The sequence below is a fragment of the Sinocyclocheilus rhinocerous genome, unplaced genomic scaffold, assembly GCF_001515625.1.
Source record: "Sinocyclocheilus rhinocerous isolate Xijiao unplaced genomic scaffold, SAMN03320098_v1.1 scaffold2442, whole genome shotgun sequence".
Lineage (NCBI taxonomy): Eukaryota > Metazoa > Chordata > Actinopteri > Cypriniformes > Cyprinidae > Sinocyclocheilus > Sinocyclocheilus rhinocerous.
The window spans coordinates 21310-45743 of NW_015662944.1; the positions used below are offsets into that span (position 1 = coordinate 21310).

General features: G+C 37.5%; 1 protein-coding gene across 1 annotated transcript in view; it reads right to left on the reverse strand.

The window, feature by feature from the left end:
• Positions 1–4282: 4282 nt before the first annotated feature.
• Positions 4283–24434, reverse strand: part of LOC107728513 (nucleolar protein 11-like) — a 24344-nt gene continuing 4192 nt past the window's right edge. Inside the window, exons 2-16 of the mRNA XM_016538717.1 lie at positions 22327–22475; positions 19847–19904; positions 19596–19737; positions 19314–19517; positions 17245–17321; positions 15980–16103; positions 15596–15687; positions 8963–9010; positions 8135–8319; positions 7917–8042; positions 7017–7247; positions 6837–6915; positions 4770–4862; positions 4566–4673; positions 4283–4465 (exon numbers count right to left, since the gene is read on the reverse strand). Coding sequence (XP_016394203.1) covers positions 4352–4465; positions 4566–4673; positions 4770–4862; positions 6837–6915; positions 7017–7247; positions 7917–8042; positions 8135–8319; positions 8963–9010; positions 15596–15687; positions 15980–16103; positions 17245–17321; positions 19314–19517; positions 19596–19737; positions 19847–19904; positions 22327–22475 — 1830 coding nt within the window. The 3' untranslated portion in view covers positions 4283–4351. The remainder of the gene's footprint in view (positions 4466–4565; positions 4674–4769; positions 4863–6836; positions 6916–7016; positions 7248–7916; positions 8043–8134; positions 8320–8962; positions 9011–15595; positions 15688–15979; positions 16104–17244; positions 17322–19313; positions 19518–19595; positions 19738–19846; positions 19905–22326; positions 22476–24434) is intronic.

Here is a 24434-nt window from a genome sequence, read left to right on the forward strand (position 1 = left end):
GGTGGAGCAGGACCTGCAAGGAAAGGTGACGTGGAAAAAAAGAGAAACCCTGAAACAAAAACAAATGATTATTATTATTTTTTTCTTCTAATACAGAAATGAAATGACATTGTGCTGTTAAAATGACTGATTCTGTATTGTGTTTGTGCATTTTTGCAGGATCTGAAATGTCTGCAGACTGCTGTGTGCAGTGAGGATGGAGATGTCCACAGCAGCACAAGGACTGAACAGCGTTGAGGCAAGCAAATAATGACTGAATTTATGTTTGGCTGAACTAACCCTTTAAAATTGTATAAAATATATGTATGCATTTATATTATAGTACCTTGAAGAAATAAACTTGAAATAAGCAGCTTTATTGAGCATCTGTGCCCAAGACACAAAAAGGGATTTACAAAAATCACATTTATGCATTTGGCAGACACTTTTATCCAGTGACTTACAGTGCTCTTATTACAGGGACCCCAATCCCCCTGCAGCAACCTGGAGAAAAGAGCCTTGCTATAGGACACAACCAGTGGCGACGACTGCAGAGATTGAACCAGTAACCTTCTGCTTACCAGCTCAGTGCTTTAGCCCACTACACCACAAAAATAATGAAGCTATATCAAAAATTAGCATGGAATTGTAAACATATGAAATGAAATTTGGCAAGAAATGGAATGCTGACAGCATGAGATGTAAAACGTTTTACTCTGTGTAAATGTTTTACAGGTAGTCGTGCTCATGGAGAGCAGGCACACAGATGTTTGGAGCAGACACAGCAGCAATCAGATTGTCCTGCACATGTTCAAGATTGTGTGGTTCAGGGGGGCGTCATCTTGATCTTTCTTATCCTCTCGGTGCACTCAGGCAAGGACAGCCTCGATGTCCCTTTCCCATCCATGATCAGATTCCAGTCTGCCTGCAGCAATGAGGGACATGATGGACAGCAGACTGGTGAAGGTGGACACGGTGGTCAGCTGCTTCATCAGAATAAAGCTGCAGAACTGGCACAGCTGTGTAGAGATGGCAGTAAGACGTGGGTTTACTGCCTGTAAATACATCAGTTAAAAATTTTTGAATAAAGCTTTGTTTCATGGGTTGTCGACTGAATAAAAGTAACCATGAAAATCAACAACATTCTTTTACTCATATTCGTGTTTCCTGTTGTTGTCAGTAAATAAAATATAATGGTTTCATTAACTTGTGCATTAATTACTTGACTGAAAACTGAGATTAACACACTAGACAAATGCAGCCAAAGTGAATACATGCATAGCCATGGCATATAACAAAAATATGTTTTACTAAAATTATATATTTAATTAATTTTTGGTCCGCATTTATCATTATTGTAAGTGTTGGGGTGGGCTAGCAATGCATTTTGGGGTATCTTATTTTTTAAGTAGTAATACATACCTTTTTTTTGAGTATATCAGCAACCTTTTTTTTTGAGTATATCAGCAGTCTTCTCCAAAGGAGAGATCTTCAAGCAGCTGCCCAACGTCTCCTTAGTACAGTTTTCTGCAGCGTTTGCAATGTCTGCACAAGGTAGGGTTGTGGAGTTACTGATGCTATGAGGTGTTAGTGCACCTCTCTTATCTTCTTTTTATTATTATTACTGCAGAACTTAATTACTTACAAGCTCAGAGAAATATGGTTGTATCTTTAACAATGAACAATCATAATAGAAAACAAATACAATGGGTTTGCGTACATCATTGTATGAGAATATATACACAGAAAAAAAGGCAAAATTAGAAGGGTAAATATCTGAATATAAAAACTTAAGTCAACCCTAAATGTATTGGTTATACTGCAATCGCAATAAAAATGCAGCTGTTTCTTCAACAAGACCACAAAATTGGCAAATTTCATCAACAAAAATATTTACAGATAGAGGTTTTAAACCTGTCGCTCGTATCTTTTAAAGGGGTCATATGACGTTGCTAAAAAGAATATGTTGTGTATTTGGTGCAATGCAATGTGTTTATGCGGTTTAAGGTTCAAAAAACATTTTCCACATAATGTACATTATTGTTGCTCCTCTATGCCCCGCCTTCCTGAAACGTGGCGATTTTTACAAAGTTCATCGTTCTGAAAAGCGAGGTGTACGCTGATTGGCCAGCTATCCAGTGCGCTGTGATTGGCGGAATACCTCAAGCGTGACGGAAATGTTACGCCCCTTACCATACTGTGATTCTGTGTCCCAGCGCGATGAGACAACACCAATAAAACCCATTACAAACGAGGCATTTGTTGCATCCAGTGGGGACATAATTACTGATTATAATGACTTATACTGTCTTTTTACGCGTTGCGTTTCTCTCCGCGTAAACATAAAACCATGTCTGCATTTGTGATTGGAGAAACGACAAACAACAAGTGCTACACTGCCACTACACTGCTCAAAACTCACGTTTGAATCGTCAAACTCTTTAAATATGAAAAACGTACTTACAGGCTGTGAGTCAGAAGCACTTCACAACGAAACACACAGCGTCTCCACGACATGGCGGCGGCAACAACAATACTACAGCTTGAATAAAAGTTACACCTTCTTTCTTTGCGTGAACATTTGGGCGGTGTTATGCAAATGTTCCCACACAGTGACATAGACATGTGGGGGCGTGTTTAAACGAGGCGTTTTAGGAGGGCGTGGACAAGTCTTAACTTTTATAGGGGGCGTGTTGAAACGAGGCGTTTTAGGAGGGCGTGGACAAGTCTTAACTTTTATAAAGAATATCTCTTTGGGTTTGAGACTTTAGTCTTTGCAACTTTAAGATCTTATCTATGCACGAACAGCTTGTAACACTCCATAGAGAAAGGAAAATTTGAAATTGCATCATATGACCTCTTTAAGTTGTTGCGCTTGTAACTTCTTAAGTCACATGATAACGTCAACATGGCAGATGAAGTATGGATCGCATTCATACTCAACGAGTGCTAAAAGAGTACGTACTCTACAGCCAAATCTCGTTAAGTACATAATGAGTAGGTACTTAATTTAAGTAAGTGAGTATGCGGTTTCGAATGCAGCCTCTCTCTCATCTGCAGCATTCCTCACATGCGATATAGCAGCGGTTCTCAATTCCAGTCCTCGCGTTCCCCCGCTCTGCATGTCTCTTTGTTAACACGCCTGATTCAGATCATCATCTCGTTAGAAGTGAGCTCCGTGCATGAACTGTGTTCCGATTGACATGGTCCCTACACAGTGTCCATTGCTCCCTACTCCCTGAGCAGGGGAAATCCGTTGAAGTTTACTTCACTTCAGAATATTCATTTACAGATTTGCGCTGCGCCGCTGCCTGCAGCGTCTTCACACACATACAAAAACTTACTAGAGAAGCGTGAAGTGGGATATAATATACCTCTGTAAATAAATACAATTTAAATTCAAGTCTCGCACACTTAAATGCCCTTTGTATGGAACATATACGCTCCCTTCAAACTGGAATCATGGCGGAATATCCGGTAATGTCCACTTCGCAGGGCACTTACAGTCAAATATAACAAACGTCTGAAGCAATAAGAGAAACATACAAAATGTGCAGAGCGGGAGTACGCGAGGACTGGAATGGAGAACCGCTGCGATATAGCATACTAGCCGGGACAACTTCATGTTTACAGTAGGGATATGCCTGTATCAAATTTTCATGTTGCGATTAATTGCTAATGCTTTTATCACGGTATGCGGTATTATCACGATATTGAAATTTAGTTTTAAAAAAGTGCTGTCATAATACAGCATAACAGGTTTAATAAAATTTTTCTTATAACAAAAATAACTGAACATTTAAAATACAGCGGTGTTGTGCATTTTGACCAGTTGATGGGAAAAGTATTCTTAAAATGCATTCAAAATTCGGAATAATTTGTAATATGCAATTATTCACGGTATTTAGAAGTGCCCACGATAACAATATCGTGCATATTCATTACCGTGATATATCGCATTACCGAATACCGGCACAAGTCTAGTTTACAGATATGACGTAATGACGCAGAGCCAAGCTCGAATTTCCCGCGAAAATCACTCAAATTAGCTCGATTCACAACGGTAAGTTTGTAATAAAGTTTTCTAAAGTAAGGCGATAGTTTTGAACACTGGCTGGTTATGTACTTGCACAAAAATAGATTTTGGATCATTTTTAACCAAAAAAAGTTACGGACTGCAGATTTAATCAGTGAAATAATCTATGATTAGTCGATTAATCGTTCTAATAATCGTTTGTTGCAGCCCTACAGACATGAATAAAACACATTGTGCATGATATACTGCAAAGCTTTATTTCAGTAATTTCATAATACATTTCATAACAGGCAGAAAATAGGGCACATTTTATTAAAAATAATCTGTGCAAGTAATCTAAAAGAGCTCAATTACATGTATGGCATACATGCCAAAATCTTCAGACTGTTTGGAATTTTTAAGCACTTGAAGACTTCCCTCAATTTTGCCCAGTTCAGCATACAGTTTTACCTGAAAAGGGTTGCAAGAAATTTTTCATTGTAATTTCAGCTTTATAAAATAAAAAGCACAGAATTGTAATATTCCATCAACAATAAGGAACATGCCCTACCTGTGATCTCACGAACTTGTGAAGATCAAAGACCAATCTTTTGGCTTCTGGTGCCACAGCCAAGACGGTGAAATGAGCATCTAGTAGTAAGCAAACCCAGTCTATGATCTTTAAAAAAAAAAAAAAACACCAACCTTAAACGAACAATATGCAATGCGAACAATAGTTAATGTTTAAAATAATATTCACAGTTTGGTGACAGACCTGAGAAATACTTGGGGTCCGTAAAGCTCGGATTTGTTTGTGGGCATCATGAGAATATTTAAAATAAAGAAACCTCAGATACTGTAAAAAGACCTTAAAAAAAATATGAATTGAGACAGAACATATCATCAAAGATTATATTCTTCCCATTGGTCCTGTAATAAACAAAGTTAGTAAGGCAACTACCTCTGTACCACAATTTAGGGGACTAAATAATAGGACACTGTATACTAGGGATGCATCGATCCAATACTCAGTATCGGTATCGGCTCCGATACTGGCATTTTCTGCCAGATCGGATATCGGTCAGACGAGACCGATCCAAATCCGATATTCTGCATATACTATTCTGCGTTATTGGTAAGCCCCATGAAAGCACAAAAACATTATAAAGCACCATAAAGTCAAAGTCCAAGTGTTCAGAAGCCGTTCCAAAATAAAGGTCAGAGCTTCTACTTTTAAACAAAAAGAATCCGTTTTATTCTAGCTTAAAGTATTCTTCTTTTATCAACACTTGAATATAGGTAGGTTACATAAAAAATGCATAATTTTGAGCAAAATGGTGAGAAAATCACATTTTTATCAAAAACTACATCTGGATGATATTCAGTACAATTATCAAAGCATAAATCCAGTAAATCGCTTCCATCAACACCTCCAAAGCTTGCACAGACATATACCACTTCCTGGATCAACATTTTACTCCATAACATTATGCAATTTTCATTTGTATGCTGTCTATTGCTGATGATTGCATTATTTTTCATATGCATCTGTTTACATAAGAGATTGCTCGTTTCTCCGTCCTGTTCAGGTGTGTTTTTGTTCAGGAGGTTTTGTACTTCAGAAGATGTGTAATAGCGCCCCCGAGTGTATAACAGTGAAAACACAAAAAGCCGTAAAAACTTGTCTTTGGCCGGGAAGCGTTTTCTTTTAAAAGACAAGATAACTCGTCAATGGCGGGGAAAGAGTTAATGTGAGGTACAGATGAATATATATAAGTCGTTAAATTCAAGTTCACGTAAACTCTTCTCTCCGCTGCAGCTGTCTGTCATCCTCCATTCAGCATTCATACTGCGTGTTGCGTTCGGTTACGACAGTCAAGATGATGAAACACTCCAAGCGCACACAGTAACAGATTTAAAACCGTTAAAAGAAAAGGCCAAAAAATCACACAGATAAAAAAAAAACTACGCATCAATATCTCTTTTCTTTGTGCTTTGAACTTCGCTATGCGGAGCGCTGCACGCTGTGACTCCGTGTTGCTTCAAGCGCATCATTCTGCGCACGCGATATGCACTAGCGCTTTGTGCAAAAGTATTATAATACGAAAAGCTCCAATACAGAGCAGCACAATGAAAGATTAGTGTTTCTTGTTCTGTCCTATGATAGGACAGAACAAGAAATGCTATTAATAATCTAATGTATAGCACAGTAATGGAGACAGCAACAGATACAGTAGGACCCCCATCTATCATATGTTGCTGCCATCATTACTGTGCTATACATTTAAAATACATTTATTTTAATTTTATAGTTTATATTCATATATAAATGCATTTACTTGTTTTCATTAATGTATTTTACAACAATACAAAGAGCAATGTAACATTTTACCAGATTTAGTCCTACACTTATTCACTTTTATTTGTTCCCCAACTAGATAATGTTATTTCACTAAATGTTTAGATTTTATAAAATTGTGCACTCATGATTTTTATTCTAGAATAACTTTTGCTGGTAAATTATCCACTAACCTAGTTTATAATAGTATTTTTGTCATAGATTATGGTTATATATTTTTTTCATTTGTTATTTTTAATTAAAATGAAGTTGTTTATATTTAGTAGATTGTGTTTAACACACAAAAGAGTGAAGATCAGGTCAACAACACAGAAGTATAGAAATTCTACATTGATTTAAATAAACTGCGCTGGTTTTGGATTGGATCGGAATTGGCCGATACGTAGAATTTTCTTTATCGGATCGGATCTGAAAAAACGGTATCGTTGCATCCCTACTGTATACCAAACATAGGCTAGATGTGTTGGTTTGTCAGATACTCACTATGACCTGTGGAACCGTGAGATCTTTTAGATGTGGCAGCAGTGATCTGTCACTGTACGCTGTCTGCAGAACCTCATTTCTATCAGTCAAGTTAAAGAAAACATGCAACCAGAACAACACAAAAAAGGCATAAGGTTTTTTTTTCTTCATTTTCTATAAACCAGTAATTGCGAAGGATACAGAAGGGCACCCTTGTGTAACCCCACAGGACAGCTCGTATCCAGTGCCAAGGGATCTCTTTGTAGCTTGTTGCTGGGGGTATCAGAGACATCACTCTCTAGTGCTGGGGGGCAGAAGCCGTTCAGCTGCCCACCCTCCTCATCTGATCGACTCTGTGCCCGAGTCAGCTCTTTCATAAAAATTACACTGTCCGTGTCAAGATTCACAGTCTCCATCTCCAAGTCTGGAGTACTATAGTCAGACAAAGGATTAAAAAGATTGTTTTACATCAGTTCTTTTCAAAAGGCATTTGTGCAATAAAAGAAAAAAACCTTAGTGTTTCTGGGTTACCGGAAAATAAGTTGCACCTTAGTATAATTTTCACCGGGACAAAAGGTGCAATTGCACATTGTTGAGGGAAAAAAACAAAAACAAAAGTTGCATCGGTGTACAAGTCGCATGACACAATACATACAAAAATAAGTAGGGGTGCAACGATAAATCGATTCCATTCTCCGAATGCATTGCGATTCTCTCTGGAATCGATTCTGAGCTTAGTTTTTCACAGCAGATGGCGATCTAGGCTAGTTTTTAACCGCACACTAAAACGCTCACAAAGAAGAGCGCTTGAGCATTCGGCTGAGTAATGTAAGTGGTTAAATGTACTTGCACCTCGGCTTTTATGCTTTTATGACACAAGATTAATGTTAAACAGCCCACTGTGAACACTTGTAATTCGCTTCAACCTTTTCAAACTTTATGAATGATTATTTTTGGTTCAAGTGGTGTGTGTGTAAGGAACTGAAATTTGTTGCATGTGCACGTATTTTCTTATTAAAAAAAACCTGACATTCTGGAAAATACAGTATTATGGCTCAGTTATTAAGGGTGTAAATGTCTTAATGTCAGCACAAAACTCACCTGAGAATAGTTTTGAGACAAGCGCAGGTGACAGCTTCAGGAATGTCAGAAAATATTTGGAACGCAATCTGACAGAGATGGAAATCTTTCTTCACCATGGCCAATGAGAGTAGTTCAGGGCACACACTACATTTCCAAAAAATAAACAAAAGACGATGAGCATAGTTACACAAAACACTTGGAGATGGGAGACAGGGGCTGAGCAGGTGAGTTCAAACCTGTAGCAGAGGTACCGAGTCTCCAGCAGCAGTAGAAATGCACACTGAGGGTAGAAGTTGGCGTCTGTCTGGGATCTTGAAACTAGCTCTAATGCCACCCTGCCTGCTGCCAGCTGGAGGTCAGCCTGAGGAGTCCGACGAATAAACTCACCCACCTCTGCTTGTACATCCTCTACCGCACTAGTCTAGCAAAAAACACACACTGCATGATCACAACCTAATGAACACAATCCATGTGCAAAGGTTCTTGAATATATATATATGCAAACTCAGCAAATAAATAAATAAAAAATTATAAACAAACAAACGTCCCTTTTTCAGGATACTGCATTTTAAAGATAATTTAGTAAAATCCCAAAAAGTTGTAAATTGGAAAGGGTTTACATGTTTTCCATAAATAAAAACACCAGAAGAAAGATACCTAGGGTCTCTGCTCACCTGCATGCAATAGGCCTGCTGAAGGGAGGCATGAGGACTGCATATTTGGCCAGAGCAAACTAACCAATAAACTGCAATGTCCGTAAAAGTAAGACACCTAAGACAGTGCAGTCCAGTCCATGAGGATGAGATGTACTGTAATTAAATCAGATGGTCGCTACACCAGATACTGACTGTTACTTTTGATGACAGCGTCTCTCATGATGCTTTGCACTCTGTTCTGGCTGTTAACGTCGTGTTTTGGAGGAAGTGTGGCTTTGGAGAGATATCTGAAGGGTGGATGGGCCCTCTCCCCTTATATGCTGTCAAAGCTAGCTTGCTATTGCTAACCTCTTGAATGTTTCAAGTTACAAAAAAAAAATAAAAAAATAAAAAAAGGCTGAGGCATACCTTAATATGTTGAATGAGTTGATCCACTGTCAGTGCAGACTTGATATTCTGCAAAAACAGTAAAAAAAAAACATCATAAGTGACAAAAGATAGAACCAAAGCACATCTATATGTACAGTATAATCAAACAATTTAAAAGAAAATATTAAAATCAATATTTGATTTTTTGTAAAAACCACGTAATTTTTAATTAACCTGATTAAAAACATGTTCAAGGGCACAAACAATAAATTCTCAAATTTTTAAATTTTTTATATATATAAAACAATGAGCTCTCCGACATGTACATATGAGAGGGTTTTCAACTGAAAGTACTAACACACATGCTTGAATCATAAACTGATCATGCAGTAGTTGAATGTTTCCTACAAAAAAAAAAAACACAAAAAAAAAACACAAAAAAAAAACAACAACAAAGTTCAATATACACAATTTACATTAAGTAATAATTTTTTTTTTTTGTCACAGGGGTCTGCAACTTTCATTATATATTGTATTTAACTTAACTCAACCTTTATTTATAAAGCACTTTCAACCCCACGACTGGAACCAAAGTGCTGTACAGAAAAAGATAAGGGGGAAAAAAAATAAGAATAATAAGAATAATATAAAAACAAATGAAAAATAATAATAGTAAAATAAAATAAAAAGAAATAAATAATAATAGTAACAACAAATATCATACACAGCTAAAAAACATTGTCAAAAGCTAGAGAAAACAAATGAGTTTTAAGCGAACTCTGAAAAACACCCAAAGTTGGAGAAGTTCTAATAGACAGAGGAAGGGCATTCCAGAGCCTAGGAGCTGCCACAGAGAAAGCACGATCCCCTCTACATTTTAGACGAGATCGCGGAACCATTAGGAGTAGTTGTTCATTTGAGCGCAGAGATCTGCTGGATTGACAGACACTAATTAAATCAGTAACATAGTCAGGTGATAGACCATGCACAGCCTTATAAACATACAGCAACGCTTTGAAATGAATTCTGTATCGTACAGGTAACCAATGCAGTTTGATTAACACAGGAGTAATATGCTCTCTCCCCTTTGTACTTGTTAAAAGTCTGGCACAAGTTCTGAACAAGCTGCAAACGAGAGAGAGAGAGCTGATTCAAACCCAGATACAACACATTACAATAGTCCAAACGAGATGACACAAAAGCATGAACAACCTTCTCCATATCTTCAAAAGAGAGGATGGACTTCAGCTTAGATATTGACCTTAGATGGAAAAAGCTATTTTTAACAACAGCATTAATTTGTCGGTCAAATTTGAGCTCAGAGTCAAAGATGACACCAAGGTTTTTTTACACAGGACAGTTTCTTCCCAGGAAACTGCCCCAGGCAGTCATAGATATCATTAACATAACCCTTATTACCAAATAAAATCATCTCTGTCTTATCTTCATTCAATTGAAGAAAATTATTTGCCAACCAGCACTTAACCTCTGTCAGACATTGATGCAGAGACTGCAAAGCACATTTATGGTCCTGTTTAAATGGCAAATAAATTTGTGAATCATCCGCATACAAGTGATAATGAATCCCAAATTTTTCAAAAATAAAACTCAATGGCAACATATACAGAGAAAATAAAATTGGTCCCAGAATAGAGCCCTGAGGAACCCCACAGACAAGAGGAGCAGTAGAAGAAGAGTAATCACCTAAACTGACTGAAAAAGTCCTATCCTTCAGATAAGAAGAGAACCATTTTAAGGCTAAGCCCTGAACACCAACATGAATCTTGAGACGAGCAATAAGTATATCGCGATCAACTGTATCGAATGCTGCAGTAAGATCTAACAAAATGAGAACAACACAAAGATATCATTGGAGACCCTCAAAAGAGCAGACTCTGTACTGTGGCCGGCTCTAAAACCAGACTGGAATCTATCTAATATTCCTCTTTAAAAAAACATTTAACTGCTCCAACACAATTTTTTCCAATATCTTAGGGCAGAAGGCAGCTTCGAAATGGGGCGAAAATTACTCGTTAAAGGGATCTAAACCATTTTTTTTTAAGGAGGGGCTGAATAACAGCATTCTTAAAACTAGCGGGAACAACACCAGATGACAGACTACTATTCAAAATAGTCAGAATACTTGGACCAATAGTGTCAAAAACCTTCTTAAAGAAGGAATGACATCACCTGGAGACCTAGTAGGCTTCATATGCGCAATTATATCTTTAAGCTGCTGTAGAGAAGTAGGCAAAAAACTTGTCAACTGATTAATAGGATAGGCAGGAGTGATCAGCTCATTGCTAGCAGATGAAATTTGAGATCTAATTCCAGCGACCTTACCAATAAAAATTTTTAAGAATGCTTCACATATATCAACAGAAGGAATGAGTGATGGGGTGGCAACAGGATTGAGCACAGCGTTTACAGTAGAAAAAAGTACTCTAGAATTATGACAGTTTCTGGAAATAATGGCAGAAAAATAATTTGCTCTAGCTAATTTGACAGCCCTTTGATATTCATTCAGACAGTTCTTCAAAATCTCATAAGAGACCTGTAATTTATCTTTAAGCCATTTACGTTCAGCCCTCCTGCTATGACCATGCTCATGAGGTGGACCAAAAACACGCTGTAAAAGACCAAATGACTAATAAATTTAAAATCTCTTACCACGGGCTTTGACGGGCAACACACAAGTATATTGAAATCCCCCAAAATTAAAATTGTCAAAAGAGGGGACAATTGCAGATAACAGTTCAGAGAATTCTTGTGTAAAATTCCCATGAGAGTTTGGGGGTCTATAAATTAAAACACATAGCACAGACTTAAAAGAATTCAATGTAATTAGCTGAGATTCAAACGAACAAAAAGAGTCTGAGGGTAAAAGTCTACATTTAAACTTTTCTTTAAAAACAACTGCAAGACCCCCACCCCGGCCAACGGACCTAGGGGTACTGAAAAAACTGCAACCAGCAGAAGAGAGTTCAGAGAGTGAAGACGTGTCGCCAGCGTTAAGCCAAGTCTCAGTAACAAATAAAAAATCAAGTTCGTGAGAGGCAAAGAGATCGTTCAGAATAAAAGTTTTATTTGCCAGAGATCTCGCGTTTATCAACGCCATTGTCACTGGAGTGGTGTCAGAAGAAGATAGGGAAGATTGAACGAAAAAGTTTACCGGATTCCCGTCACGTAAGGAGCGAAGGTTTAAGTGGTTAACTCCACGAGCGGCCGACCGCCGCCTGGCGCAAACCATCCGCGAGGACCGGGACATCGACACCGGGGGCGGGAAGACAGGCACAAGATATGAACATCTCAGGTTCACCTCCTCGACCTCTGCCACGGAGGACGGTGGTACGATAAATGGAAACCTCCTGGTCTTCTTTGATCTCACGAGGCCTCCAGCGCGCTTCCCACGCTTCCTTCGGCGTTTCCTCCACAGGCACAAACATCCAGGCAGGTAACAAACCTTTCTCAGTGCAACTGGCACAGGCAAATACTGTGTCTACGGAAGGCAGTCTTCTCTGGTATCGCGAAACAGACAATCAGACACCGCCGACCGAATATTCAGAAAAGTTAAGCGATCGTACACCAGAGGGGAGCAAACAGAGCGCGTAATAAAACAAACAAGGAAACAAAATACTAAAACAGGTAAAAACAGACTGTGACGGCACGCCGGCAAACATCCTGGCGCCATCTTTCACTGCTCTGTTAAATTTACAGTAAAAACTGGCAGCTGGGGAAACTTAAGGGGGGGAAAAAAAAGTTGATGTTATGTTAAATTCAGAGTATGTGAGTGGAGCAGCGTGACTTTGACTGGAGCATCATAATACTTTATCCGCAAATTTCATCAAGGAGTGAAGGCAGCGTGTGGTTTCTGTTCAGTTGAGCGAGGAGCGGGAAATGGTGAACACACTATAATACTATAAGATACTTCAACAGCGGAACGATTATTGAATGCTTGGGGTGTGGAAGAGAAATTGTTGCCGCTCCACTCTGCTCACATACTCTGGTTAAGTTTAAAAGTAATTTGAAACCTGATGACCCATGTTATCCCAGCATTACATTTGTTTTAAACCTTTCAAAATCCTAAAAGTCCCTTTTTAATTTCAATACAAGATTTCCAATGTGACCCTATCAAACTGTATTTGTAGGGGTGGGAATCTTTAGGCAGCTCACAATCTTGATCTACATTTTTATTAGGGCTGCCCGACTAAAGATTTATCTAGTCAACTAGTATTGGTTCATTTAAGCCATTAGTCGACTAATTGCATGTTTATATTTGCGGGGCCTTTAATATGTAGCCTATTCCACACTCAAGAGGTGAAGAGGCATTCATTTATCATTTGCATAGTTAACACGGGGAAAACTGGGCATTGAAATGCTTGTGATGAGGCTCAGACATACAATGACAATTACAGGACCATACATAATCAAATGGTATATATGAACATACACAATATAGACATAAGTGGAGGGCACTAAGATATTAAAGTGCCATGTGCTATTCCACAGGCAGAACAATAAATACAGACAGAGCAATCAATACAAATAAGTGGATAAAATAAGGGTAGACAGTGTTAAGAGTATTAAGTAGTCCTGAGGTACTGAGATAAAAATACTGAGGTAGATCAGTGTCAGTGTAGAGTGTCGCAGCAAAAGTAACAGTACAATACAATAAATAGTAAACCTTAAGAGCAGTAAGTAGTCCTGAGTAAAAAGTCTCAGTGTCCAAAGTGGCAGAAGTAAAGTGTTTAAAGTTTTGTCAATAAGTGATTGCAGGTCTAGACGAAGGACAGCTGGCTGTTAAGCAGTCTGATGGCTTGAAGATAAAAGCTGTTCTTCAGTCTGGTAGTCCGTGATTGGATGGATCGTAAGCGTCTGCCAGATGGCAGTGTGGCAAAAAAGTGGTGAGCAGGGTGAGTGCAGTCCTTGATGATGATGCGGGGCTTTCTCAAGCAGCGTGTTTGATAGATGTCCTGTAAGGCCGGGAGTTTGTGTCCAGGAATGAGCTCTGCTGTTCTCACCACTATCTGAAGAGCTTTTCGGTCGGAAGAAGAGCAGTTGCCATACCATACAGTGAAGCAGCCGGTCAGAATGCTCTCTATAGTGCAGTGGTAGAAGTTTGACATGATGTCAGAGGAGATGCCAAACCTCTTCAGCCTCTACAGAAGTAGAGAGAGACACTGAAGGGCTGTTCTCATTATGATCTCTGAGTGTGGGCTCCAGGAAAGATCCTCAGAGATGTGAATGCCAAGGAACTTGTAGCTCCTGACTCTCTCTAATTCCTCTCCATTGATGTGAATGGGAACGTGACCATCTCTCTGTGACCTCCTGTAATCCATGATCATCTCCTTGGTCTTGCTGACGTTTAGAGAGAGATTGTTTTCAGCACACCATACTGTGAGTGCATTAACTTAATCTCTGTAGGATGTCTCATCACCATCAGTGATGAGTGCTAGTATAGTTGTATCGTCAGCAAATTTGAGGATTACAATGAGGATGAGCGAGTACAAGAGTGGGCTGAGTACAGTGCTGAGTGTGAGTGCAGAGGATGTGTGCTCAAGCATACACAAAGCTTGCCACAAATCATGAGCAAAATGATGGCATATTTTGACTTTCTGCACAAGGGCACACTTTGGCTTCCAGTATGAAACATATTATGTGTCTAAAGTGCTCAATAATGCTCACACTACCCTATTTTGGGTAAAAATAGGAAAATAATAGTTCCCTCTAAAGAAATTTGAAGTAAACATAAGATAATCCATATGTTTTTCTTCAGTGTACAGAAGTGTACAAAAAGTACTCAGTGGATGAAGACATGGACTCGATTTTGATTTTGCATACCTCCTGACAAAAAGAAAATACTCTCATAGATATTTATCATAATATATTTTATAATAAAACCTTAGACCTTTCTAATGATTTATAGTTATAGGCAACCTGCATATTGACTGGTCACCCTGCAGTGGTCTGTAAAATAGTGTTCTGATAAATTAATATCATCTAACAATTATATATTTATTCATAAATACTATATTTGCTATTATTAATAATGTAATACTGTCATTAAAATAGTATTTTTTTTTTATAATATTTTTTATTTAGTATGAATAATAGTCAATTATTATTATTAGTCATACCAATATACAAGCACAAAATTCTGGGACAAATTATGCTGCCCTACATACAAGCACAACAAGCCTAGTGTTCTTTTATAATTAGGCCTTTTCCCCAAACTGTGGGGGAAAAATTCCCCAAAATCATACTTTCATGCTTTTGCTGACAAGTGCAGTGTAAGGGTATTTATAGCTCCTAACAGGCTGTGTGACTGAGGAAGGATTTTCTCAAAATGTAGATCGTAATGCAGGTGAGAGGGACTATATCTAATTAAAATACATACACCTCTCTCACTATTACTCTGGTGCCAGTGATTATCCCTCTTTACCCATTCCTTAAGTTGCTGACCCCTGGTTTCAAATTTAGTTGAATTTACATTTATCTATTTGGTAGATGCTTTTATATATTTAGTTAGATTGCAATCAAGGTACACATTTTTTTTAATCAGTTCTTGCTTTCCCTGGTAATTAAATTCATGAATTTGGCCTAGCATGAACATCCCCATTATAAAATCTGAACTCTGAACTGAAAAACTGGTATAATTGATAAGTCGCTTACATTTCTGGTTGACATTCTGCTCTTGATTTCTGTTGTCTGTGTGACGTCAGTACAAGACTGGGAAGTCCAGGAAGTCACAAAGCTGCATTCTGCTGAAGATAAGGCAAAAGGTAATTTGACACGTTTTTCTGTTTTGACATGTTTACATTTCATATATGTGTATATATATATATATATATATATATATATATATAAAATACACCTTGCTACGTGTACTGCGCACATATATTGTTGCTCTTTTGTTAGTTTTGACTGCTTTTATTGTCCTCATTTGTAAGTCGCTTTAGATAAAAGCGTCTGCTAAATGACAATGTAAATGTAAATATATGTCGCTCTAGAACAGTATAGAGCAGATATTCCATATTTCAACAGAAAAGTCTTTACCACTCTGACTTGTCTGCTTCTGTTTTCCCATGGCAGCTGCGAGAGATGACTTCTGGCAATCAAAAGGAATTACTGAGAGCATCTTCCCATGAGGGACATACAGCTTCCCAGAATAACACCACAACTGTATTCAGGAGAAATTATCTGTTTAACTCACTGCATGATTAAACTTATGTATACCTTAAAGCTGCAGTCCGTAAGTTTTGCCTCTTTGTCACCATCTCTGTTTGAAAACCTGGAATTGCAGCTGTGTGCGGAATTATCTAGGGCTGTGTATCACCAGCAAAGTCACGATACATATCCCGATACAGAGGCCACGGTATGATACATATCACGATATGGGACTGCACTGAATTTCACCTCAGAAGAATTTAGTAAAACAGCTGTTTATTAAACACTGCATACCATAGGGCCGTTGCTTACTATTGGCAGAACAGGCACTTGACCTCTGCATTATGAAGGGCCACTATAACTGTACCAATATTCTGATTGTTTGCATCTTGTTTTTAAGCCCATATATAATAATGTACTCGTTCTAATAATTTATATTGTAATGTACTCATTCTAATATATTAAAATCATCTTAACATTGCTGGTTGGTTATCATTGCACAAATCAACACACTCTACGTCTAAAAAATAAAAATTAGAAGAGTTCTAAACTAATGCGCGGTCTTCACTGTAGCTCACGCACACACGTTTAGTCAGATCACTCTGCGCGCGCGCGCACGGACATTCTTTAGACAAACGTTTTAGCGCTGCCCCGCAATATTATCAATAAAATAGCTTAATCGCTGAAGGAACGCGTTTATCCTCAGTGGAGAGAGCGCGCACAAACATGGTTTCCAGGTTGACAAAGATAATTAACACATTTAGCAGATATTTCCGTATTGCTCAAGTGGGAAGCTCTGTTTCGGGGATTACATCTCTTCATATCAGGCAACCCCGGTTGTGTTCTTCTGCAGCCAGATCAAACCTCGTTGTAGCCTATATATTATGCTCTATTCATAATTTTTTTGAAACCTTGCACTTTTTCTACTCCGTTTTAAACGGTGTTCTTGTATTCAAATTTAGCGCGGTCCACTGCAGCGCACGTGCCGCAATATCGATACTGGGCCAGCTGTATCGATACCCTGTAATCAGAAGCACATTTATAACGAATATAATTTAATTTCATTCACATGTGTTTCATAAACACAATCCTACTGCAGCTTTAATGAAAGGTTTAAAAAGAAATATAAATATATAAAATAGTAATAATCACACCTGACTATAGATCCTTCCTGCCATTTCTTTACAAGCCTGAAGAGTTTGAAAATGTGTGTTCCAGATGCAAAGGTAATCTACGGATGACAACAACTCAATGATTATTGCACCAATCAGATACAGAGTGATAAAAGAGGGAAGGGGGTGGAGGGAAGTAAAAAAACAAAAAAAAACAATCACAATGTCATTCATGAGTAGGGGTGTGCACTAGTCTGTGTCTGTGAAAGTCTTATTAACAAATGTGAGCTAGTGCAATATATGTTATTAATTCATATAGTATATCATTAGTAAGCAACAATTAATGGGGGAAAACAATAAAACCGAAACACTGAATTCAAAACACTCTCTTTGGGGGGGAAAACAAGGGAACATTAAAGCTACTTTTTTGTTGACTGCAGATATATAAACAAACCTCAAATTAGGAAAGACTGTTGGCCCATGATGGATTTTCAAAAGTACATAAGTAGGCCTGGGCGATAAAACTGTATTGGTATTTATCGACGGTACACCATCAAAGAAATAGAAAAAGAAAAATGTTCGATATAGTAGGCCTGGGTGATAAAACGGTATCGATATTTATCGACGGTACACCTTCTTCGATAACGATATAAAAATCTCAAACAAGAGATGTAGTCATGCAAAGTTAAAATGGTTTAAACTTTTAGAAAACATGTCGCGAATTTGTAGAGGTTTATTCCCTTTCACTGCGTCTCTTATGTTTTTAAATGCAATCAAGCCAGAAGTTTCCTTAAGACCTATTTGATCTGCACATAAAACAATAAAAATTTAACGAATATCTAATTTCTAATGTGTTTGACTCGCCCAGCCCTACGATATAGCGCACGATAGTTTCACACACATCTTGACAGCCAAGCAGACAGAACACTCAAACATATGCTGAAACGAGTGCCGTGCCTGCCTGCGTTGAGGAGACTGTGAATCAAAAAAAGGAATTAGTCTAATTTAAAATAAAAATTTGCATTCTAATGCAAAAACAGTGTATTTAAATTTTAGGTGTACGCGTCAAGGAGCCTTATCAGTGGCACATGAGATGCGGTGGTGATGATGTAAGTGTCGTTGTTGCATTTTAATGTTTTTGTTAGTCTATTCAGTTGAACCCACAAGATGCGCTGCTGCTGCGTTTACCATTCAAAATATTAGAGAAATCTAGAAGCTCAATGCGGAGAAGATATTGTTTAGGTTAAAACCAAAACCAAGCCATTCACACAGAACGCATATTCAGCGCATTTTTGAGACGCACAACTATGACTGTTCCACTCGCGTCTCGCACAAGAGATGAATAGAAAGCCATGTAAAGTTAAAGAAGGTTCAACTTTTAGAGAACATGTCTCGAGAATTTGTGGGGGTTTTATTCCATTCCACTGTCTCACATATGTTTTTAAATGCAATCGTGTAATCGGCGCTTTGGCTATTTGTATTAAGCTATGCATAAATACACAATGCTGTTTTGTTCATAACGGTTTATGCAATTTACGAAATCATTTGATTTATAAATATTAATTTAGACGTTATATAATTTTTTTTATTGATTAATTACAATAAAAATTACAATGGTGAGGGAAAAGCTCTGTGTATTGCGTGTAATCACATTCATACAGTTTATGATTACAACAACAACAATGTTTGTCAGGTATCTACATTGTCATCTGAGGGGATTACAAAGATTAAACTAGTGTTTTTTTTAACTCTAAAACATGAAATGTGGAGTAATCTGCTTTTGCCAAAAAACGACTGTTGGAGTTATCTGATTTTGATATAAAACAAACTTTTAATATGTAAAAAAAAACATACTTTCAATTAACTTTAATTTTGAAAATTACCTGTAGTTGTTTAAATTATTATTACTTAATCAAAACAACCCAACTGCAGTTTGATTGATATTACTTGGAATGCGCAATAAAGAAAACGTGATTTCTGAAAAAAAAATTAAAATTGAGTTTTTTTTAAATCAGTTTTTGCAAATGAACTCTTCATATATATTGTCTGCAATAATACTGCACACCGCTAGTGAAGAGAATGGATTATTATATTTGAAGATGAAGAATCACCTTTACAAGCTCCAGCAGAGGGGTGGGGGAATCCAACCACAGCTACATGAGCCTCATCAAGCACAACAGCAGCACCAGACATCAGTTTTTCTTCCCCAAGAGGAAGACTGAGACATAAGGAGCGAGATAGGGCCTGGACAACTTCAGCTCCTGTAGATGAACTTCTGAATGGCAACACACTCTCATACACACTGCCATTCAAATCTGAAATAATGTAGAGTTAGGTTGCTAGTAGTACAAAACTGTAATTTGGGTCAGATGATAAAATGAATAGAGACTTACATAAGTACAAAAGGTGTATGTTACTACCCCTGCATGTGGCAGAGAAGTTAATAGGTGCAGAGAAACCAGGTTCAGTCTCAAATCTGTGTTTCATAAGAGTGTTGGGGTTAAATCTCTGAACATACAGGCAGTGCTCTCCTCTCTAAATATATAAAAAAGAAAAAATTTAGAGCTTATTTAATAGGTTCCATTCATTATGCACTGACAGAACAGAGATCCACAACGATTCAAAGAGACATCAGAAAAAAAACCTGTTCTGTGCTGAACAAAATGACAAGCTGGTGCTCTGCCTTAATGATAGTGCTCCACCTGTGAAAGGGATTAAACAAGAAACTTACACTTAATTTAAACAGGTCTTGACTTAAATGAGCACTGAACATCAAGTAGTGAGCTAATGCAGTATTAAAATTGTTTGCATTAGCTTCAAAACAATATGCTGCACAAACCATGGCGCTGTTGCAAGTGAACCCATATTTAAAACTGCAAATAAATACGTGTTCAAAATTGTGTTTTTGTCTTACCCCGATTCACTATGGTAAGTCTTCAAATTATTTAAATTGAGCCCTCAGAACAAACTTGAAAGAAAACTAGAGATCGACCGATATTGATTTTTTTATAACCGATACCAATTATTTGCATGTTTATGTGCCCGTTAACCAATATGCAGAACCGATATTTTTTTACTGTTATAAAGTAAATAAATGACTGAGTGAAGTAAGAACATACTTCACTTTGGTTTTTCCTCTTATCAGTCTTTTTTTTTTTTAAGTGTTGAAAATTAGCAGTGTTTCATGTTAAATTTAATTTTATATTACAACAATAAAAAACATTTTATTTATAAAAAGCATCAACAGCAACAACACTAATATTAACAATAAGCAAAATAAATGTAGAATGTCTAATGTTTTCAAATGGAGAAAATAAATAAAGGGCAGGAGTCATATCAACTTCATTTTAAACTACAGTTTTAGTAGGTTTATAAGCTGTTTAATAGGCTAAAGAGTGAAGAATAATTCACTGGATAATGTTAATTCACTGAATAATATTCTCTGGAATATTGGAATATAACAAACAAAACATCGTATTTTATTGCATTTCTCAACTGGAATGTTATATCAGAATTATTAATAATGTTTTTGTCCTTCTAGATTATGAAATGCCTGCTGACAGCGCAGTTTATCTATGCATTTACACAGAGCTATACTCAAACTGCGATCGCTCGCGGATATAATAAATAATTAATTTCCATAGAGTTGTATCTATTTAGATGTTTGTTAGCGAAATAATGGTTATATAGTAAATGTTAATACAATTTAGTGTGTTTTAAACAAGTGAATCTTGTTAAAAGTTACATGCGGTGGCCGTGCTGGAGCATTTCCTGAGCATCAACCCGATGAGTGAACAGCAATATGAAAGCGGCTTCACGAGACGAATGATGAGCAAATATACAACAGAGAGAGAATTAAATTAAATTTCTTGAATTGCGCGAGACTGTTGAAAGCGCAACAGCGCCGCCTTGTGACACTGCAACTTGCAGCGCTCTTTTTTTTTTTATGAAATCATTTTGAAGTTTAATAATCGATAGGCTGTATCGCGATTTATGTTTTTCCATCCCCAAAATATAAGACGACTTAAAATGATCATTAAGACGTTTGTTTTACCATTTCATGTATTGAAGACATTTTAAGGCATTAAATTTAAGAAAACTCACCCGGAGGGATTTTGCTTTATTCGCACACGTGCTCCTTGAATACATTTTACAGTTCGTACACATCTATTTTTTATTTGCGATTGAAGCGGCCGCACTGTCAAGCCCTGTCTTTGTCTGTGAAATATCCGTGACGTCTCTGCAGCGCACGTGGGAACGTCAGCGAGAGTAAACAGTTCTCGCGCACACAGAACGAGCAGATACGAAACGTGTAGGGAGAAGGGGAGATTTTCCACTAGTTAATCGATCGCGGATGGTTTCATTATTTTGGGCGGATAAAAAAATTGCGCACTTACTTCCTGTCACGCGCACGCGCTCTCAAGTGGCCAAGACCGCAAGTGTGGGTATTTGGACAAAGCTTTTGTCTGTGAAACATCCGCCGCATCTCTGCAGCACACGTGGGAGCGTCAGCAGGAGTAAACCGTTCTCGCGCACACAGAACGAGCAGATACGAAACGTGTAGGGCGAGGGGACATTTTCCACTAGTTAATCGATCGCGGATGGTTTCATTATTTTGGGCGGATAAAGTACGAAAATAAAAATAATAAAAGCAAAAATGTTTCTCCATATATACTTGGGCGGCCGTTAATATACCCGAGCGGCCCGCCCAAGTAAAGTCTAAGTGTGGGAACCGCTGTTATTGCAATTTATTGGATGGGAGGCGCGCTACAATGTTCTGTTCATTATCTGAAAACAGGCTTGACTAATCGATTCTTGAGATTTATGGATCAATATCGCTTCATAAAAATAAGAATCGATTAAAATTGAGAAATCTATATTTTTTTACCCAGCCCTAGCAGATACTGCTTCCTGTGATCGACAATCGGCGATCGTCTCCAATAAATCCTTATCGGAGCACCCTTAGTTTTGTGCCTGCTGTTCGCAGCCCTATCAGAACAAAACCATTTACAGGCTATGACTCACCAACTGAAAACCCCAGCCAGTAAATTTTCAGAACTCTATTTAATAATATAAAGCCCTGCTTAAAAGGGATGTTATAGTCAGAAATCTGTGATCTCTGACCTGATAATCTCATCCTCTGTCAAAACATCCTCTATGGGCTGTTGTGGGGAAGCAAGCAGTGAGTCCAGGAACCTGACAGCCCCACAACAAAACAGCACCACGGGCTCAGAGTCAGTAGCTGACAGCACTCTGAGAACATCAGCTGAAACCTGAAAAAAAAAAAAAGTCAGAAAAAATATCTTAGATACTAAAGTTCAAATGCTACACTTGGTATTAACATCAGTTTCAGACAATTCATTTGAAATGGTGTAATTGGAGTACAAAATGCTTTATAAAATAGTCCACTTCAACATTCGGAGGTGGTCAAAAATGCAAGTGGCCACAACGATTTTGCGGTTTAAATGTCAATCTGCCTGATCAAAACAGCTCTTTCCTAGAGAAATCAGACAAAAGATTATAAGTAGTGTTAATTTCGTTAACGAAAAATATGACAAAAAATGTTTGTTGACAAGTTTTTTCCCCATGACTTAGAAGAGATAACAATAAGGGCAATAAATGATAACTGTGACTATCAACGTGCAATATCATTGACGATAAAAGGCGAGACTAAAATGTAGGCCTATTTTAAAAAATAAAAACTATACCAATTTATTTTCGAAATAAAGAAGACAAAATGCCTAAAATAAAGGAGACAAAATATTATTGCGGACTGCTGTACATGCCTCTACTAAACGAGCTTTCATGTGTGCAGTTGCCAGATTCAAAACCACAAATCAGAGCTTCTCTGTTCAAATACATTTGTTTGCGATTGTGGTTGCTGAATAAATTAGGGTTGTCACGATTATTAAATTTGGCTGACGATTAATTGTCTAAAAATAGTCACAGTTATTGCGATTAATTGTCTGTTTTAGGGTTTTGTCGGTTATGACAATTATGCCGATTCATTGTGTGTTTTTTTTTTTTATGGCTTTCATTATATAATTGTGATTAATTTAATGGTTCAGTAAATAATGATCTTTTAATCTTTTTTGAGTTATTATTTTGCAGTGTAAGATTACATGGAATATTCCAAATTCTAAGAATTGGCCAATACCAATCCAACACCAGTGCTATTTTTTTTTTCTACACCACTACAGAATATCAATACTGTGTTTGTGTATCAATACTTTTTTTTAAACCCTTTGTTAAACATAATCCACTAAATACTCACTTCCTCATTACAGAGAAAAACTACATTTGAATAAAAATATATAAGCTATGAAATTAAACTAGCTGACTGTATAATTTAGCAGCAGAAACAATATCTTGAAAAAAAATCTTTGGTGCACATTATACAATTTAAACAGGTTTATTCTGTTAACTATTTGTATTCTTACAAAATACATTCATGAAAAGATAGAAATCATGAGAAAAATAAAAGCTTCTAATAATCTTTGTGTGCAAAACTTTGATAATGTGAATTAAGCTCTTATGTACAAAAAGCTCTTATGCACATCCAGGGTGCAGAATGGTGCACTTGAAGCCTCCTGTCACAGTGCGCTGCACTCCACACCGTAACGTTAAAAGAGAAGAAAAATGAGAGAGCAATGAACTCCAGCAAGATGTCTTTATGCGAATCCCCAGACCTTTATCTACACATCAAGTATTATAATGGGAATATGAATGAATGAATGATGCATTTTATATAGTGCTTTGTGTATTGTTGTACACCCAAAGTGCTTTACAATCATGTTGGGGATCTCTCCTCAACCACCACCAGTGTGCAGCATCCACCTGGATGATGCGACGGCAGCCACAGGAAGGAAGCGTCAGTGCGCTCACCACTCTACACATCAAGTATTATAATGGGAATATGAATGAATGAATGATGCATTTTATATAGTGCTTTGTGTATTGTTGTACACCCAAAGTGCTTTACAATCATGTTGGGGATCTCTCCTCAACCACCACCAGTGTGCAGCATCCACCTGGATGATGCGACGGCAGCCACAGGACAACAGCGTCAGTGCGCTCACCACACACCAGCTACACACCAGCTTGCATTTTAATGTTTTGTTAGTCTAGCCCACGAGACGCGCCGCTGCCGTGTTATTTGTTCAAAATATTAGCGAAATATAGTAGCTCAATGCGTAGAAGATCTTGATTAGGTTAAAACCGAAACCAAGCCA